Source organism: Mus caroli, chromosome 3 (genome assembly GCF_900094665.2).
Source record: "Mus caroli chromosome 3, CAROLI_EIJ_v1.1, whole genome shotgun sequence".
Taxonomy (NCBI): Eukaryota; Metazoa; Chordata; class Mammalia; order Rodentia; family Muridae; genus Mus; species Mus caroli.
Genome location: NC_034572.1, coordinates 102,774,664 through 102,794,509, shown reverse-complemented (window position 1 = coordinate 102,794,509; position 19,846 = coordinate 102,774,664). Strand labels below are relative to the sequence as shown.

The window sequence follows — 19,846 nt, the reverse complement described above, 5'->3', positions numbered from 1 at the left end:
GTAGCTGTCGCCAGACACCCCAGAAGAGGGCATCAGATCTCACTATGGATGGTTGTGAGCCACCATGTGGTTGTCAGGATTTGAACTCGGGACCTCCAGATAGAGCAGTCAGTGCTCTTAACCGCTGAGCCATCTCTCCAGTCCAAAGCCAGCCTTTTCTTAGTTTTATATCTGGTGCTTGTGGATCACGTGTAAGCTGTTAGCAACTGCTCCAGCATCATGCCTCCCTGTCTGCTGGCACATTCACTGCCAAGACCGTCATGAACTAACCCTCTGGAACCCTGAGCTAAAAATTAAATGCTGTCTTTTATAAGTTGCCTTGGTCATGGTGTTTCATCACATCAATAAAAAAAGTAGCTAGGACAACCTAGCTGACACTTCCAAATGTCTTCTGTGCGCTGGGTTTGACTCTTAATTCTACTCCAACAATTAACTAATAAAGCTTAAATTAAATAAATACTCCTTCCTTGCCCTTTTCTGTACTCCATCTCCCTCTATGAAAACCATCCCCTTCCAGGCTTTCCATGTGTAAAGCAAATCCTACCTTGAAGCGCTTAACGAGGTTGCTGCTTTGAACTGCCCTCTTATTTACAATAGTAACCTCACTCCTACACATTTGTGTAGTAGTATCCTCCCAGATACGTACTGCTTAAGGAGCCGAACCTCCAGGAACCTTAGCATAAAGAATCCAGCACTCAGGAGGCAGAGGTAGACCTATGAGTGATTTACCTGGCCTGGTTTACATAATGAGTTCCAGCCAGCAAAGGCTGGGACCTCAAAAACAAACAGACAAAAAAAAAAAAAAAAAATCCAGTTCAAGATAAATGGCCAGGTGAATCACAGCATTGTGTATGCACATAACATATCCAATAAATAAATACAATACTATAAAGACCAAGTATGTTGGTGCATGCCTGTAATTCCAGCAGGATAAAGAGTATTGCAGACTGGAGGCCAGTCTAAGCCCAGCTACATAGTAAGAGTCTGTCTCAAAGTAAGATGGGACTGCAGAGACGGGTCTGTGGTCAGTGTTTGCCATGCAGTCATGAAGAACAGGGTTTGGATCATCAGTAGTTATGCAAGGCTGGTGGCCACCTGTTAACCTGGAGCTTCAGAGGCAGAGATGGATCATGGGAGTGAGGGACACAAGCTGACTAACTGTCAAACTCTGTCAAGGAGAGACGTTGCCTTAATGAATAGGATAAAGAGTGATCAGAGTCAAGCACTATCAATTCTGGCTTCACACACACAAATTTCACACACATATACACATGCACAGAAGAGGGGGAGAAGAGGAAGGAGGAGGGAGAGGAGGAGGGAGAAGAAGAGAGGGAGGAGGAGGGAAACCCAAAAAGATAAGTCATAGTTTAAAAGTTGTAGAGAGAACATTTTTAATTTCAGGGAGAAATTAAAATATCTGAACTTCAAAACATCAATTGCCCAGTTCACCTAAATCCTAGAAGAAAATCATATAGTATCTTAGTCGCTATTCTATTGCTCTAAAGAGACCACCTGATGAAGGCAAGTGTTATAAGAAAAAGCTTCTAGGGATGGAGAGATGGCTCAGCAGTTAAGAGCACGGACTGCTCTTCCAGAGGTCCTGAGTTCAATTCCTAGCAACCACATGGTGCCTCACAACCATCTGTAATGAGATCTGATGCCCTCTTCTGGTGTGTCTGAAGAGAGCTACAATGTAATTGCATAAATAAAATAAATAAATTAAAAGGAAAAAGCTTTTTATCTGGGACTGGCTTACAGTTTCAGAGCTTCAGTCCATTATCAACATGACAAGAAGCAAGACAGCCTACAGGCAGATACTAGAGGAACAGCTGAAAACAGATATCCTGAATTTAGTCAGAGAGACTCTGGGCTTGGCATGGGCTTTTAAAATCTTAAACCCCACCCCCAGTGACACACTTCCTCCAACAAGGCAGCACCACCTAACTCTTTGAATTCTTTCTAATAGTGTGACTCCCTGGTAACTAAACATTCAAATATTTGAGCCTAGGGGGCCATTCTCATTCAGACCACCACAAGGAGCTTGGCAGGAATGAAGAAATTTTGAAGGGAAATGTGGGCCCCCTCCTTTCAGTTACCAGACTCTTGAGACAATAGTCGCTAGGAAATTAGAATTTCACTGGGAATCTCACGCTGGGAAAGGAAAAGACCTGGTGCCAGCCAGAGGAAGACTTTGTGTGTGTGTGTGGGGGGGGGGTTTGCGGGGGAGGGGGAGAGATTTCCAACAATGTTGACATCTGGTTACACTGCCTGGTAGCAGAGGCAGAAATCCAGACCAAGAGGGCTTAGCCAATGCATGCTTCTGGCCCTCTGCTTGAACCTAGACTGTGAAGAGGGACTTGGAGGGTTCTTCTTTGTTCTTCTTTCTAATGTGGTCACATTGAAGAAATCTTTCTCTGCCTTTTGCTATTGCTTTCATTGGCATATTGAAGGGCCAGTGACTGAACCTTGGTTACTAGTGCTGCCAGGATCTAGGCTCTGCCCCTAATAACTCTGGTAACATTTATTATGAATCTTCTCAGTGTTTGGTTTTAGACCATGGGACAAGGGGCTGAGGTGTAAACTTTACTTATCAAAGCAGACTGGCCTCCAGGTCCTCTCAGCATCCTTCAGTCCCTACCAGGCATACCCTGCCCCCAACCCTGCACTTGCCAGCCCAGGGGCTGGGCTGCCCTTCCTCCAGAGGCTCTTCCCTATATAAGCCAGACATTTTGATCTCTTTCCTGCTCTCCCTCTCCCTACCCTCTCTGCACATGCCCTCACTCTTTCTCTTTCTCGTCCTCATTCCCTTTCTCCCTCCTCGAGGCAATAAACCTGCCTTTATATATTTTATATCTGATTTTTCTTCCACAAGTAGGGCCTCCTTTCCCCTCACCAGTTTGAACTGATCAGATATGTTCAAGGACAGTCCCGAACACATTCCTGAAGTGGTGGGCCTGTTAGCTCCCCTTTATTTGTCTCAATAGACCAACCTAATATCAGAGCGAGGGAAAAGTCCCTGCCCCATACCACTGTAAATACATGTTTACCTGAAGCTGGCTAACTCAAAATTAGGGGAAGGGGACCTATCTCAGGCCACCACAAGCACTTAAAACTCCCAGTCCTTCCCTGGAAAAACAGACCTGATGGCCCCCTCTGCTCTGTGGGGAGTCTTTCTCTGTACTTGTGGCCTGTGTTTCACTTGTAATAGTTTGTTGCATGCCATGTCTGAGATTTTTTTCCTGCCTTTTATTTCTTTAGTTGGCTGAGAAAAGCAAACATGATCAAGACCCCCACAGACAAAACATCTAACTCTTAAAACCTTACTCCTTATTCCCTGCCCTAATTCCTTGTATCAACCCCAAATTTTAACTTAAAGAAAATGAACCTTTTCAGGCAATGGTGGGGCACACCTTTAATCCCAGCCATGGGAAGGCAGTAGCAAGAGGAGTTTGAGGCCAGCCTGGAGTTCCAGGACAGCCAGGGAGGGCTACATACAGAAACCCTGTCTTAAAGAAAAAAAAACAGAAAGAAAATGAACCTTATTGTGATGAGTTAGGGAGGATTTGAGGTTGTGTGTTTATGTTCTCCATACCTTTGACAGCAGTTCAGCATACCTCTGAATTTTCAGTAAAACTCAGACTGTTAGAAGCAAATACAGACTCTTCATCCTTCTGGGAAAAGGAGGTACCAGAAAGAAAAGGACAAGACTGGAATAAGACAGCTGGTCTACCTTACCATTGTATGTTGGTAATGCAATGACTATTTGTATATTTGCTTCCTAATGTAACATCAGGTCTTACCACACAACCTTAATATCTGTAAGGCTAAGGTATCGCTTTTCAATACTCAGCCACAGGGCTAAGATTAGATCTTCTGGCCTTTCACTCTCCTAGCTGCATAGCAATGATCTGTTCAGAAAAGACAAAGCTTTCTTAGATGGACTGTCCTTAGTTCCTGAGGTGCAACCTCAGTCATTCACTAAACATCTGCTGAATGCCTACTGTGATTCAGGAACTAGGTCAGGCATCGCTTGAAAGCGCAGGTTCTAACACGACAAAATGACTCATGGCGCCTTATGACTTAAATGCCTACAGGCTTAGGTGGGTACCTTTGAATATGATTCTCAAATCTCACTTCTAAAAAGGTGAATAGAAGCTTTTGGTTTTCCCCAGATGTCACAAAGGAATCCGAGCACAAACCTAAACTAGGACATTTTAATCCAAGGTATTCAGAGAGAGAGAGTTCCGTGGAAATAAGAGGACTTATTTTAAAAGAGCCGCTCTTATGAAAACTTAAGCACACCAAAAGTTTTCTGCTTCAGGGTTAGCAGCCTCCTAGCCTTGGGAGAACAAATACTTTTAGCATGGCTTCTCCTTCAACAGATTCAAGGATTAAATCCAGGACCATGTGAGGTGGCCCATATCTGTACTCCCAACTAACAAGAGGCATGAAGATCAGAAATTCAAGGCCAGCCTCTTCTACATAGAGAGTTCCTGGAGAGCCTGGGCTACATGAGACCCTGTCATAACTCTTTCCCTTCCACTCCAACCTCCCCCAAACAACCAACCCAAAAACAAATGCACATGGATCTAGCCAAGGCTCCTTGACAAAAAGTTAAATTATACATGTATGATTAAACCTAGTTTAAAAAATACATCATTGTTTCAAATAAGGACATTTATATTTATATTAAGTAAATATATGAGCATTAATAAAAATTTTGTAAAAAAAGAAAAATCAATATTCTAGGGTCAGTAAGATGGCTCTTCAGTTTAAGGCACTTGCCACCAAGCCTGATGGCCTATGTTTGAACCCAGGGACCCACTTGATGGAAGAAAAGACCCAACTCGCATAAGTTGTCTTCTGATCTTCACATGAGTGCTACGGCACATGCATGCACATAGGCAAACACACACAAAATAAATAAGTGTAATAAAAAAAAATAAGGAATGAGCTTGAAGCTATTTAGTAGAACTTTCCATAAAGTCTGAATAGATACTGTATGCTATATGTTGTATTTGCTGCTTTTTTTTTTAATCAGTGCGATCAAATACATAACAAAAGCAACTTGGAAAGAGTACACACAGTTCCTAATTATGGTGGGAAAGAAGGATAAACCTCTAAACTCAATATTTAAATAAATTAGATATTCAAAGTCACATTAAAGAGATAAGTAGACCTGCATGGATAACTTTTGCTAATGACTCTTGCATAACTCTCGTAACACATCAAGCTAAATGGACCATCTGAGGGCATTCCCCAGACAACCTACCCCTCTGCACTGCTCAGATCTGGTGAGCTACTTTTCCCATGTCTACATTAACGATGTCTTAGCTTATGATACTCTGGCTGCATATCCCTATAATTTCTCTCATTGTGATTTAACCCCATACTACTGTTTCTGTTTCTGTGTGTGCCTGCCTAGAGGCAAGAAGACAAGCTTTATTTAAATCTCGAAGCTGATATTCACTTCTTTCCACCAGCCTTCTGAGCACGGTTTCTACGGCTGCTCCACTTTGTGAAATGGATGTGTTCTGCCTTTGCTGATGAAGTTGACTTAATACTGCTCTCAGAAGACAAGTTGGCAAAGAATTATTTATTTGCTGAAGCTGTGGCTCATTATGCTTTCCTATAATACTGTGTGTGTGTGTGTTTTAGTTACGGTTTCATTGTAGTGAAGAGACACCATGACGAAGAAAGAACATTTCATTGGGGCTGGCTTACAGATTCAGAGGCTCAGTCCACTATCGTCATGGCAGAAAGCATGGCAGCATACAGGCAGGCACGGTGCTGGAGAAAGAGCTGAGAGTTCTACATCTTGATTGGAAAGCAGCCAGGAGAGACTGTCTCACGGGCAGTTCCTAATAGTGCCACTCCCTGGACCAAGCCTACTGAAACTACCATAATGTGTTTATGCAAAACAGAGGAACTGAGTGGGGAGCACCTGTGCCCTCTAATCATCATTGTTCAATTTTCTTTTTTCTGTGAAAATGGAAACGTGTTAGGTCAGCTCTGTCCAATGCTACACCAGCTACTACCATGGGGTTGGGAACCCGGAATACATCCAGCAACTGAGAAACTAAGTTTTCAATTTTATTTATTTTAAAAGAAGTCGCCACATAGAGTTGACATCTAGTAGATGTTGGAAAATAGCTATAGAACTCAAAATTAATAAACTCTGCCTGTAACCTCCCCGGCATGTGGGAGACCAGAGCTGGAGGAGGATCCCTGAGTTCAATCATGGGCAGGTGGGTGATGGACTGAATAGTGAGACTCTGTCTTGGGGGGTTGTGGTGGGGGGAAGCAGTCACGAATCAATTCACTGTTCATCTGTTGTCTATCCAACCTCCCTTTCTTTTTGCTTTCCAGGCCTACTCTGTGCCATTTTTCTTGGAGGAGGGGGAGTCTTAAGGATCTCATGAACCCCAGGCTGGCCACCAACTCAGTGCTGCTGATCCTCCTGCTTCCATCTCCCAAGATCCAGATTACAGGTTTGACCTATACTAGGTTTATGAGGTGCTGAGGCTCTGGGCATGATTGGTAAGCACCCTACTAACTTAGTGACAGACATCTTCTCCACAGAGGTGGGACAGGAGGTCCTGGATTTTACACACTTCTTCCTGGCCAGAGTCAAGACAGTAGTAACTCTCGCTTGGAATTTTCTGTTTGGTTACTGTTATTGCTGTGAGGAGACACCATGACCAAAGCAAGAGAAGAGCATTTTAATAAGAAGCTTGCTCACAGTTTCAGAGGGTAAGTGCGTGGTCATCACGGTGAAAGTATGGCAGCAGGCAGGTAAACATGGTACTAGAACAATAGCTGAGAACTCATATAAGATCTGAACAGGGGAGACAGAGAGACAGAGATGGAGAGGGGAGGGTGACAGGGAGGAAACTGGGCCTAGTGTGGGCTTTTGAACTATCAAAGCCCAACCCCACTGACACATCTCCTCCAACCAAGCCACACCTCCGAATCCCCCTAGTCCACTAACTGAGGACTAACCATTCAAACAGGAGCTTATAGTGGCCATTCTCATTCAAACCACAGCTAAGAAGAACAACATTCTCAGGTTGTTAAGGATGGAACCCTAGAACTGCCAGCCATGTTTAAAGTCCATCAAGAGAGTAAAGACAGGTTACCATACAAAATGGAGATAGTCTTAAGTACCTGGGTCCAGTCAAGCCTGAAGTTAGCCCCATCCCTTCTTTCCCATGTTTCAACTAAGTAATGATCTTACTATCATTTTCTTTGCTGGGCGTGGTGGCGCACACCTTTAATCCCAGCACTTGGGAGGCAGAGGCAGGCGGATTTCTGAGTTCGAGGCCAGCCTGGTCTACAAAGTGAGTTTTAGGACAGCCAGGGCTACACAGAGAAACCCTGTCTCGAAACAAACAAAAATAGTAATTTTCTTCTTCTTTTTTTTTTTTTTTGTTTTTGAGTTAATTCAGGGTGCATACACTTTTCTGTATAAAGTGGGTAAAAATGGCGTAGTACTCAGTACAAATTCTTTAATACACTTTTCGGAATAAAACAGGCCCTGATTAGCAAAAATAGTGACAGATAGCCACTGGTATATGCCTTTATTCCCAGCACTGGAGAGGCAAAGGCAGGTAGATCTCTATGAGTTAAGGTCAGCCTGGTTTACATAGTGAATTCTAGAACAAACAGGGCTATGTAGAGACCCTGTATCAACCTCATCCACCCTCCCTCAAAATAGTGACAGATAATATCCCACTGCATGCTTTTCTTTAATATTTAAAATTACATTTATTGTTTATTCTGTGTCCATGTTGGGTAGACACTCATAGCAAGGAGTATGTACAGAGTTAGATGCCAACCCAAAGGCAGAACCCAAAAGTGGTTCTTCCTTCCACCATCTGGGTCCAAGGGATTAAACTCAAATTGCCATTCTTGGTAACAAGTCCATTTAATCAATGTGCCATCTTGTCAGCACTCAGCTGCCATTTTTTATTTTACTATAGAGTGAGGTAACTTTAACTGCTTCTTGTACATTTTAGTTTATGTATATGAGTATTTTCTTGTGAGCATGTTTGTGTACCACTTGCTTGCCTGGTACCTGAGAAGGCCAGAAGAGGACGCTGGATCGCCTGGAACTGGAGTTAGATGGTTGTGAGACACCATGTTGAGTGCTAGGATTGAACCTACATCCCTCTAGAAAAAGCAGCCAATGTTCTTAACCTCTAACCTATCTGAGCTCTGTCTCCAGCCCTTTCAACTGTTTTTTTTTTTCTCCAGCCTTTTCAATGTTTTTTTTTTTTTAAATAAAATGATCAGTCCAGTTATGCATTAAATCTCATCATCAACTGAGGTGCAATATAAAAATAACAGAAAACCAGAGCAAAGAGCTAGGACTATCATACAGTAGTGGGTGTAGTATCCTGAGAAGGGGTTAAATCACAAAATCAGCATGGTGTGATAGTGCAAGCCTTTAATCCCAGCACTAGGGAGGCAGAAGCAGATGGATCTCTGTGAGTTTGAGGCCTACCTGGTTCTACAAAGCTAGTTCCAGGACAGCCAGAGCTGCACAGAGAAACCCTGTCTCATAAGAACCATGCACAAACAAGCAAACACAAACTCAAGTACTGATGTGTTTAATTCCTCATTCTTTATTCCTTGTATCAGTAGATTAAACAGATAGTATTTCCCTAAGTACTGATTTAGATGTTAAAAGCACCAGTAAGTTTCAGAGTAACATTCAGTAACCTCTTTAAATGCAATTATCCTTATTATAAGCTAAGCAGAATAATAATTTAATACCGTAAGTGAACTACACACAAAGCCTGAACCACGAAAATGGTTTGCACAGCCACATACAGGTTTAATCAACTCTCCGTTCTCACATTGAAAGTACTTACATTTCTGTCACTAGAGCACAGACAGAAACACCTGTGCTGGCATCAGCTCTATAAGCCCTGCCGTTCCCACTACTGAGGCATTTGTATTGGAGGCTTTACAGTCAAGGAAGACGAGGACTGCTAACACTTAGCAAATATTAGTTTCTTTAAAAAAAAGTGTTCTTTAGAAAAGAATATTAAAAACAAATGATTAAGTCAAGAATTTTGTTTCTTAAAAAAAAACCCACAAGCCAGTTCATTCTCTTTAATAACTTCCCCCACCACTGTCCTCTAAAACCTTGAGATACACAAAGCACAGCCTCACCATTTATAAAATCAAAAGGACATTCAGATTGTATGTTATGCAGCAATGGTATACAGCTTGGAACACACACGTCTACCAGAAGAATAAATACTACTTCCACCCTTCCGGGTGGAACCGCATGGTTTGCAATGCTTTAACTTAGGAGTTATTAAAAGCCAGGAAGCAATTCAGATATGGTCAGATAAAGACAGGCAACGAGAGGCTCGAGTTGAAGACCTCTTTCATTGCATACCGAGCTATCATGTTACTGCAGACAACAACTTCAATGTATGGCTTCCACAGAAAATACCAAAATCTCGGGAATTACGAACGGTGTCAAGATCCATAGTTGGCTTCGTCAAAAGCTTTTCTAGCCCGTTTCAATTCTTCATTCATAGTTAGTAAGTCTTTAACTCTAGCAAATTTCCTTGGATCCTTTCGAATTAGGAAGACAATATCTTCAACTTGCACTCGACCTTGTCTTCCAATCGACATTGCCTTGTGAGTCTATGACAAGGAAACACATGAATTTTTAAAGGTTAAATATTTTTGTGTTTTAATTTGCTGTTAATCGTGCTGGTGTTTACATTTGTGAACCATCTGTCTGATCATATCCTTATCTCTTTTATTCCTTTAGGATTTATTTATTTTATGTAGGTGAGTACACTGTCTTCAGACACACCAGAAGAGGGCACTGGATCCCATTACAGATGGTTATGGCCACCATGTGTTTGTTGGGAATCGAACTCCAGACCTCTGGAAGAGCAGTCAGTGCTCTTAACCATTGAGCCACCTCTCCAGCCCTCCTTATCCATTTTTTTTTCTTCATACTTAGCAGCATTTTCTTTATGCTTTATAGGCTATTTTTTCATTAAGGACACTAAAACTACCAAAGTTAGCTGGACAGAGTGATGTGTACTTTTAATCCCAGCACTTGGAAGATTGAGACAGATAGATCTCTAGGAGTTCAGGATAAGCCTTGGTCTGCACAAGTTCCAAGTCAGCCAGAGTTATATAGTAAGACCCTGCCTTACTGATAGATAGATAGATAGATAGATAGATAGATAGATAGATAGACCGACCAGAACAACAAAACCTAGCAAATTTCTCTCTCTCTCTCTCTCTCTCTCTCTCTTTGGCTTTTCGAGACAGGGTTTCTCTGTGTAGCCCTGGCTGTCCTGGAACTTACTTTGTAGACCAGGCTGGCCTTGAACTCAGAAATCTGCCTGCCTCTGCCTTCCAAGTGCTGGGATTAAAGGCGTGTGCCACCACTTCCTGGCTTTAATGCAATACTTATATGGGAGAAATCAATATGTATGCATACACTTATACAGTAGAAATAGATATATATGTATAAACTGTCAATACAGTTGCTTCCTGGTATGGAAAGTTTTTATTGTAGATATGAGAAAAAGAACAGCCAGAGGCTAAAACATAGCAAATTTGAAGATACTTCTGTTTTGTTGTATGATATATGTGAAGTTTTTTGGTTTGGTTTGGTTTTCTTCCAGGAGGTTGTCTTGTTAAATGTTCTGGGGATGGCTAATGAATAGGTAATAGAGATTAGGCAAATAATATCAATTAGGCTTTAGTAGGCTGGAAGGAAGGAAGGAAAGTTTATGGAGGCTAAATAGTAAGTCTGGTCCTAAGACTGCTTAAGCCTTTTATATCAAAATCTATACTTGGAGATACAACGGTAATATTGTTTTTGTTGCTGCTTTTTTTTTTTTTTTTGAGATATGTTTTTGAGTTTCACTATATAACCTAGAACTCACTATGTAGACCAGCCTCGCCCTGAACTCAGACCAACTTGTCTCTGATTCCTGTTTTTTATTGAGACAGGATCCCGGAATATAGGCTAGTCTCAAATGAGGCAATCTTCCTGCCTCTGTTACAACTTCTAGAATTAAAAGCATGTACCATTATGCTTGGCTTTGGTTTTGTTTGTTGAGACAGGGTCTTACTGTGTAACCTAGCCTGGTCTTAAAACTGGGGTCCGAGAGCCGGGCGGTGGCGCACGCCTTTAATCCCAGCACTTGGGAGGCAGAGGCAGGCGGATTTCTGAATTCAAGGCCAGCCTGGTCTACAAAATGAGTTCCAGGACAGCCAGAGCTATACAGAGAAACCCTGTCTCGAAAAAAAAAAAAAAAAAAAAAAAAAAAAAACTGGGGTCCGCCTACCACAGCCTCCTGAATGCTGAGGAATGCTGAGCACACTGAAATGACATCTTCTCATGCCTGGCTGCTTTGTGTTTTTTTGTTTGTTTGTTTGTTTGTTCTGTTTGTTTGTCTGTTGTTATGTAGCTCTGAATGGCCTAGAACTTACTACAAAAACCAGGTTGGATTTTTTAACTTGTAGTAGATCCTTCTTTCTATCTCTGGAATTCTGGGATTGCAGGTATGAGCCACCATGTCAGGCTCTGTCATTTAATGTGGTGCTGAGGACTGAAACCAGGGCCTCACACGTTCATATTAGCATGATCTAGCACTGCTACAGCTAATATTTTCCTTGAGCTGAGTTAAACTGGATTAAATAGTTGCCATATGTGCAGGCTCTTGCACACACACCAACCAGCCTCTGCCCTGGCTGAGTAATCTTTTCACTTTTATTCTGTAGTAAGGAGACATAGCCTAAAGTAAAGGGTGAGCACTCATAAGAACTAAAAATGACCAAACTCAGTAACCCCATCCCTGCTAATACAACCACACAAAGGAAAGGAAGAAAACCATAAAAGTGGTCATCCAAGATGTTAGACTGGCTGCTCTGCCAGAGGACCTGGGTTCAGTTCCCAGCACCTACAAGGCAGCCCACAGCTGTCTGTAACTCCAGTTCCAGAGGATCTGACACCCTCACACACACACACACACACACACACACATACATGCAGTAAAGCCAATGCACATGAAATAATTTTTTAAAAATCCCAAAGGTATTACATGAACTGTACATACCTTTAAATAAATACTAGAAGAAAAAGATCTTAGGCTGGATGAGATTATGGGCAGTACTTTTTTTTTTTTTTTTTTGGTTTTTCGAGACAGGGTTTCTCTGTATAGCCCTGGCTGTCCTGGAACTCACTTTGTAGACCAGGCTGGCCTCGAACTCAGAAATTCGCCTGCCTCCGCCTCCCGAGTGCTGGGATTAAAGGCGTGCGCCACCACGCCCGGCTCATGGGCAGTACTTTTAATTTTACTTAAGGATATTATGCTTTTACAACTAAAACTCAGGGGCTGTAGAAACATGCCAGTCCTTAAGAACATTGGGATCCTTCCAGAGAACTGGAGTTCAGTTCCCAGCACCCGCAAGGCAGCTCACAAGTATCTGTATCTCCAGGTTCAGGGACTCCAACACCCTCCTCTGGCCTCTGAGAGAACCATACACACACACCATACACAGACATACTTGTAGGCGAAACACCTGTGCACACCAAGTGAAGTTAAATAAATAAATAATAAATAAAACAAGCTCTGAAGTGCTGGGATACATTTATGTGATATTCAGAGTAATGGCAAATAGAAGCCAGGAACTTGCACAAAGCAGGCACTCTAATGGATAGGTTACTTCAAAAGTGCTTGTGTTATCTAAAGGTTAACACTTCAAATCTTCAATTAACTAACAGTTACAAAAATAACCACAACAGAGAAGTTATAGTTACAAAGCGTCTTACCATTTCAGTGATGAACTCTATGACAAGGTCCTCGAGGATGTCCACGGACTCTGTGTAAGGATTCTGGTCGTCCCCAAACCCATACATCATACAGCGCACTGCGAGAGAGCAAGAGTGTTGCTTGACTCAGAGATTGACCAATGAAGCCACCAGTATACTTTCCATACCAACTAGGATTAAACTCAATTATAAACAATGGTTCAAACACAATTATAGCTGGGCATGGTACTATTTGGTTTTTAATCCCAGCAGTCAGGAATCAGAGACAAGTGGACCTAGTTTGGTCCAGGCTTGTCTATGCAGTAAGACAATGTTATTATATGCACACATACACACATATGCATACGCACACCTTTCAAGGCAAGGTTTCTCTGTGTAACAGCCATGGATGGCTGTCCTGGAACTCTCTCTGAAGATCAGGGTGGCCTCGTACTCACAGAAATGCACCTGCCTCTGCCTTCTGAGTGTTGGGATTAAAGGTGTGGACCACCACTGCCCAGATTAAAAAATTGTTTTGTTTTTTTTTTTTAATTTTTATTTATTATATGTAAGTACACTGTAGCTGTCTTCAGACACTCCAGAAGAGGGCGCCAGATCTCGTTACGGATGGTTGTGAGCCACCATGTGGTTGCTGGGATTTGAACTCTGGACCTTCGGAAGAGCAGTCGGGTGCTCTTACCCACTGAGCCATCTCACCAGCCCTAAAAAATTGTTTTTAAAAGAGGAAGTTGAAAAGATAGCAAGATGGCTCAGTGGCTAAAGAGCTTGCTGTCAGCCTGGCGGTGGTGGCACACACCTTTAATCCCAGCACTTGGGAGGCAGGGACAGGCAGATTTCTGAGTTCGAGGCCAGCCTGGTCTACAAAGTAAGTTCCAGGACAGCCAGGGCTACACAGAGAAACCCTGTCTCAAAAACAAAACAAAACAAAACGATGCTTGCTGTGCAATCCTGATGACCTAATTCAAGCCCTGGAACCCACATAAAGGCAGAAGAAGAGAATCAACTTCAGAGTTGTCCTCTGCTCCCAGTGTGCCTTGGCACGTGCACACCCACACATACACCAACGTGCACACCCACACATACACCAACAACTTTTTTCTTTTTTTTTAAGATGTATTTATTTCATATATGTTAGTTACTGTCTTCATACACACCAGAAGAGGGCACTGGATCCCATTACAGATGGTTGTGAGCCACCATGTGGTTCCTGGGAATTAAACTCAGGACCTCTGGAAGAGCAGTCGGTGCTCTTAACCACTGAGCCATCTCTCCAGCCCCACCAAATACTTTTTAAAAGACAGGGTCTCACTATGTAGCCCTGGCTGAGCTGGAACTCAGTAAATAGACCATGCTAGCCTAGAACTCAGAGATCCACCTGCCTCTGCTTCCCTAGTGCTGGGGTTAAGACAAGCAGCACCATGACCAACTATAATTGTTTTTAAAGGAACGCAGAATATACTTGTAAAAACAGAAATAAGTACATTAGCACGTCCTTTCACATTGTTTTAATTTTTTATTTTTTTTAAAGATTTATTTACTTATTTTATGTATATGAGTACACTGTAGCTATACAGATGGATGGTTGTGAGCCTTCATGTGGTTGTTGAGAAATGAATTTTTAGGACCTCTGTCAACCCCACTCGCTCTGGCCCAAAGATTAAGTACACTGTAGCTGTCTTCAGACGCACCAGAAGAGGGCATCAAATCTCATTACGGGTGGTTGTGAGCCACCATGTGGTTGCTGGGATTTGAACTCAGGACCTCTGGAAGAGCAGTCAGTGCTCTTACCAACTGAGCCATCTTGCCAGCCCCATAGTTTTTACTTTTATGACTATTATCATTATCTAACTAACTACTTGGGAGGAGAGGGACTTGAGACAGTGTCTGTCAGTGTAACCCACACTGACCTCAAACTCAGAATCCTCTCGCCTCAGTCTCCTGAGTATTGGGATTATAGGTGTATATCACTATATCCAGCCTTAGGATAATTCCTCTTTAGAAGTAAAAACTGGCCAGGCAGTGGTGGCGCTCGCCTTTAATCCCAGCACTTGGGAGGCAGAGGCAGATGGATTTCTAAGTTTGAGGCCAGCCTGGTCTAGAGTGAGTTCCAGGACTACACAGAGAAACCCTGTCTCGAAAACAAAAAACAAAACAAACTGGCAGAAGCAACAAAGAGAAGAAATGAATGGTGGGACTTGGAAGCCAGCTTGGAGTACAGTTATCTGATGGGTTCACAATGCCAAGAGACTTTAGGTCCCAACACAGAAGGAAGAAAACAACTAGAGCAGCCAAAATTCTATATATATTTTGAATTCTAGTTTTAAAACTTGTCTTTTTAAGAGATAATTTTAGACTTACAGATGAGTTTAAAAAAAAAAAAAAAAGGAGAGTTCCCATATGCCCCTAGCTTCCCCTTACTTTTATATAACAAATATTCATCAAAACTAAAAAATTAACACTAGTACCTTATTCAGATTGTACTGATTTTTCTGTTCAGGTTCCTTGTTTCAATCCCATCCCCTACCAGAGCTTCACACGTGCTAGGAAGATGCTCTTACCATGGAGCTACAGTGCCCAGGCCTCTTTTTCAGACTCCCATCAGACTCTACTCTGCTTACCCATTACACCTCTATAGTTTGTTCCATCCAACCTGTGGCAACTCCTTATCTCTTCCCTGTCCTTTAAGTCCTCAACAAGCATCCTAGTCAGATATTGCAGACGGTCCTGTCTGCTGGTTCCTTGTGATTACACTGAGGTTAGAATGCTTTGACATGCTATTGACAGAACACCAAAGTCAAGACACTCTCAGATCAGGGGTATATGCCAATGTATCATTGATGATGCTAGCTCTGATCATTAGCCAAAGTGATGTTTGTTATCATTTCCCACTACGAGCCGTTTTTTCCTTAAATATTTGAGGAAGATGCCCATCACTAACATTTTGATGGGCATAATTCACCTATCTCATTGGGAGTAGAAAATTTGTTATATAAGATACACATATTTGGCCAAAGGGTTAGTAAAGGCATAGACAAATGACAGTAGATCCTTTGAAACTCCATGTTACACTAAGAAAAAGAAACCTGTAGAGCTGGGCATGCGGCTCAGTCAGGAAGGTCCTATTTAGCATTCGTAGAGCCCTGGGTTTGATTCCCAGAAGTGAATAAAACTGTTATGGTGGCACACCCCTGAAATCTCAGCACTTGGGAAGTAAAGGCAGGAGGATCAGAAGTTCAAGTTCAGTGCCAAGGCAGCCTAGGCTATAGGAAACCCTGTCTCAAAACAATCAAGCTAGCCAGGGCAACAAAAACAGATACGCTAACGTGGAGTGGGGGAAGCCCAGGAGGCTTCAACTCTCTTAGAAGAACTGCAGGCAACTAAGGAATTCTGGGAAAGGGTGGAGTAGTCTTCCCAGCCTTGAGCACACCAACTGGCTGTCCAAACCAGTGGTAAGCCCTTGAAAACAAACAGAGCAAGTTGTACTGACATACTTAGAGAGAGAGAGAGAGAGTGTATGTACATATGTGTATATATACAACAACAATTAATAAAGAGCCTATGAATTTGAAAAAGCAAAGAGGAGTATATGGGAGGGTTTGGAGGGATGAAAGGGAAGGGGGAAAATGATGTAATATAATAATAATATGGTAGCCCAGGGAGATAGCGCAGCACATAAGGTCACCTGCTGCCAAGTCTGAAGACCTGAGTTCCATCCCTGGTACCTTCTGAGTACCATCACATGGTAGAAGGAGGGAATCGTGGAGACAAGAGAAACAATAGTTTAAGGTCAACCTGGACCACACAGCAAGACCCTGTCCAAAAAAAAAAAAAAAAAACCCAGCAAAAATAGAAGAGACATGAAGATTCTATTAAGTCAGTGAGAGAAGCCTGCGAAGATTCCAAATTTTTGTCATCACAAAAGTAGAGCAGTTGAAAATGAACTAAAGGTTTGGACAAGCAGCAGGGTGGATAGCATTTCTAGAGCACTTTAGTGTAAGGATCGTTTTCATATGTCCACATAATAAGGAGGAAAACCACACACAAATCACGTAACTAGCATCAGTGAGACAGAATGGGAAACGGTCAGACTTGAACGAAACTGGAAGGTACTGGAGAAGATGTCTCTGTTATGGTTGTAAGATACAGCCGAAGTTGCCTTCAAACTCACTGAGGAGGACCCTGAACTCCAGATTCTCCCGTCCCTATCTCTCCCAAGAGCTGGATCAAAAAAGATTTAGAGAGTTAAAGGCTGATCTTGCAGTTTCTAGAATTTTTCAATCCTACTGTATTCAGGCATTTATAAATCTCTGCCGCTGTACTTCCCAAGGCTCAGCCAAGGAGCCTGGGTTACAGGGATGGAGAGTGCAGTCTCATGGGGCCTTTCAGGAATTAGTATGGGCACGACAAGAGGACACCGCTCACCCTGCTGCTGCCCCAAGGGCTACCTGTCTGTTTAAGGAGCACGATGGAAGGCTAGTGCACTGTCATCTCCATAGCACACTTCATCACCTTCTTGCTCTGAGCAATGCCTTAGTCCAAAGCCTCAACTTACATCATTTGAAAGGTGGACACAAGAGGGATACAACGTCCAAAATGTCAACTGGGAACCATGGCATATGCCTGTACATCTAGAGCCAGGGAAACAGATAGGAGAGCAGAAGTTCAAGGTTACACGCATCTGCATACCAAGTTTGAAATCATGCTGGGATCTAAGAACCCTGCCTTAGCTGGGTGGTGGTGGTGGTTCACAGCTTTAATCCCACTACCCAGGAGGCAGAGGCAGGCGCATTTCTGTGAGTTCAAAACTAGCAGATCTTGATCTATTCTGAACTCTAGAAAGAGTTCTAGGACAGCCAGGGCTACACAGAAAAACCAAGCCTCAAAAACCTAAAACAAAAACAAAAACAAACAAACCAAAAACCCTGCCTCAAGAAGGAGGGCAGGGGTGATCACATTCATTATTTTATGTCACACAGAGAGAATTAGTAGACATGATAGAGACTTATACTGACCATGGGATGCACACCTGCAATCCCAGGACTTGAGAGGCTAAAGCAAGAGGACTACCACCAACCCAAGGCTAGCATGGGCCAAACAGTGAGCACCAGTATAGCCTCGGCTATACAGAGCCTATCTTTAAAACAAACAAACAAACAAACAAACAAACACCAAAGATAAAAATAGGCAACCTTATAGGCAACTCTGAGAACACTGTCCATATAAACAAACATATGCAGAACAATATATCTACTCTGAAAAGACATGTTCAAAAGCTTTCAGCACCTGTAATAAAAACACTAGAAAGTACAACTTACATTCTTTCGAGAAAAGTCTCTTTCTCTTCCCCTGGCCACCTTCCGCTCCTCCTCCGATTTCTTCATTCTCCTCCTCAAACTAGAAATGTAAAAATACGGACATGGCAAATGATTGCAGGGCGCGTGATATTCCCTCGACTCTCCTCCTGCTCACCCTCTTTGTGGAGTGCTGTGAATTGAACCCAGGAGCTCACAATGCTAAACAGATGCTTGACCACTGAGCTACACCTCCCACACTCTTTTCATTTCATCTTTTTTTTTTTTTTGAAAGGCATTTATTATTTACGTGTATTGTGTGTGCCTACATAAATGTGCCTGCAGTTGCCCATAGAGGCCAAACTAGGTCTAATCGCTGTAGGTTGCCAGATGTGACAGCAAATGCTCCTAAGCACTAAAGTTATCTCTCTAAACTTTTTTTTTTTTTTTTTGAGACAAAGTGGTCTCACTATGTGCGCTTGTCTGCCTGAACTCACGGAGATCCGCTTGCCTCTGCTCCTGAGTGCTGGGATTAAAGGTGTGAGCCACCACGCCCAATGACCCTTTTTCATTTTCGAAAGTGATAAGCTAAAACAAACTGCACAAAACCTAGCACCAAAGGGCTCATAAGCCCTAGTCCAATTCTCAAGCCGTGCAAGAAGGCTTTTATATTACGGCTGCTAACAACCTTACACCGTGCGTGTGTAAAGTTCTAACGATCTCAGGTTCTGGGTTTGGTTTTAGCCAATTTAATTGTCACACTGCTAAGCAAGACTACTGTAAAAACCTGGTAGTTTAAAATCTACTCTTTGCTGTCATCGGAAGCAACTGATACAGGGCTAAAAACTTTCCTTAACTGGGCTGGACTCTACAAGAAAACCGATGCCAAAGGAGAATTTGGATCCCAAGCTTCCTGTCTTTAGTTCATCGTTTCTCCGCTATCTTCACTAGTTTTGTCAGCATCTGGGCTGCTGGTTCCGCTTTAATCAGCTTTGACCTCCTATGACCCTGTAGATGTGTTAGTGTCGGGAAGATCCAGGTCAAAAAGAGACCCTTTCTACTCTTCCTTCCCGTCCTGTCCCACGCACTAAGGTAAACCTAAAAAGGGAAACACCGCGGAGCCCCCGAACTCTCGGCGGGATTCCCTAAGGCACAAGCGGGTCAGACTCTGCCTCCGCTAGTGATCCCGAGGGAGTGAGGAACCAGGCTGAGACGGGCGCTCACTCACGGTGGGGTCTTCCTCCTCATCTGCCATGCTAGCTGCTCGCCAGCCTTCTGAACCCGCCCACCGGCGGCTGGCGAGTTTTATAAGGTACGTGCGTCACTTCCGGCCTGGCCGGCTTTACGCAGAGAGGCGTGCACATTCATTCTCCTAACCCCGGCCTTGGGATTGGCTGGAAGTCAGTGACGTGTTCTTACGTATGGAATCCTGAAGGAGGAATTAAAAATTACAAAAAGCCAGGAGTGGTATACTGCGCCGGGAAATCTCTGCACTTGGCAGGCAGAGGCAAGAGGGCTTCGAGTTCGAGACCAGCTCAAGCTTCTTGAGCCCATGTCTCAGAAAACATAAATGATAAATTTGTGCATACTTATGGAGGCTCATAAATGCCTGTAATTCCAGCTCTGATGGAATAGGATGACTTTTTGGGGTTGATCCACTCAAGTACACAAGCCCCATAGATATTATATATAATATTTATATTATTATATAATTATATATATATACTTT

At 42.8% G+C, this 19,846-nt stretch overlaps 1 protein-coding gene across 1 annotated transcript; it reads right to left on the bottom strand.

Moving 5' to 3' along the window:
- Positions 1–8,607: 8,607 nt before the first annotated feature.
- Positions 8,608–19,423, bottom strand: Taf13 (TATA-box binding protein associated factor 13). The gene is made up of 4 exons (XM_021158586.2): positions 19,346–19,423; positions 18,142–18,220; positions 12,827–12,924; positions 8,608–9,666 (listed from the first exon to the last, which is right to left on the bottom strand). The coding sequence occupies exons 1-4, from the start codon at positions 19,370–19,372 to the stop codon at positions 9,496–9,498; spliced, it is 375 nt and encodes a 124-aa protein (XP_021014245.1). The 5' UTR covers positions 19,373–19,423; the 3' UTR covers positions 8,608–9,495.
- Positions 19,424–19,846: the final 423 nt, after the last annotated feature.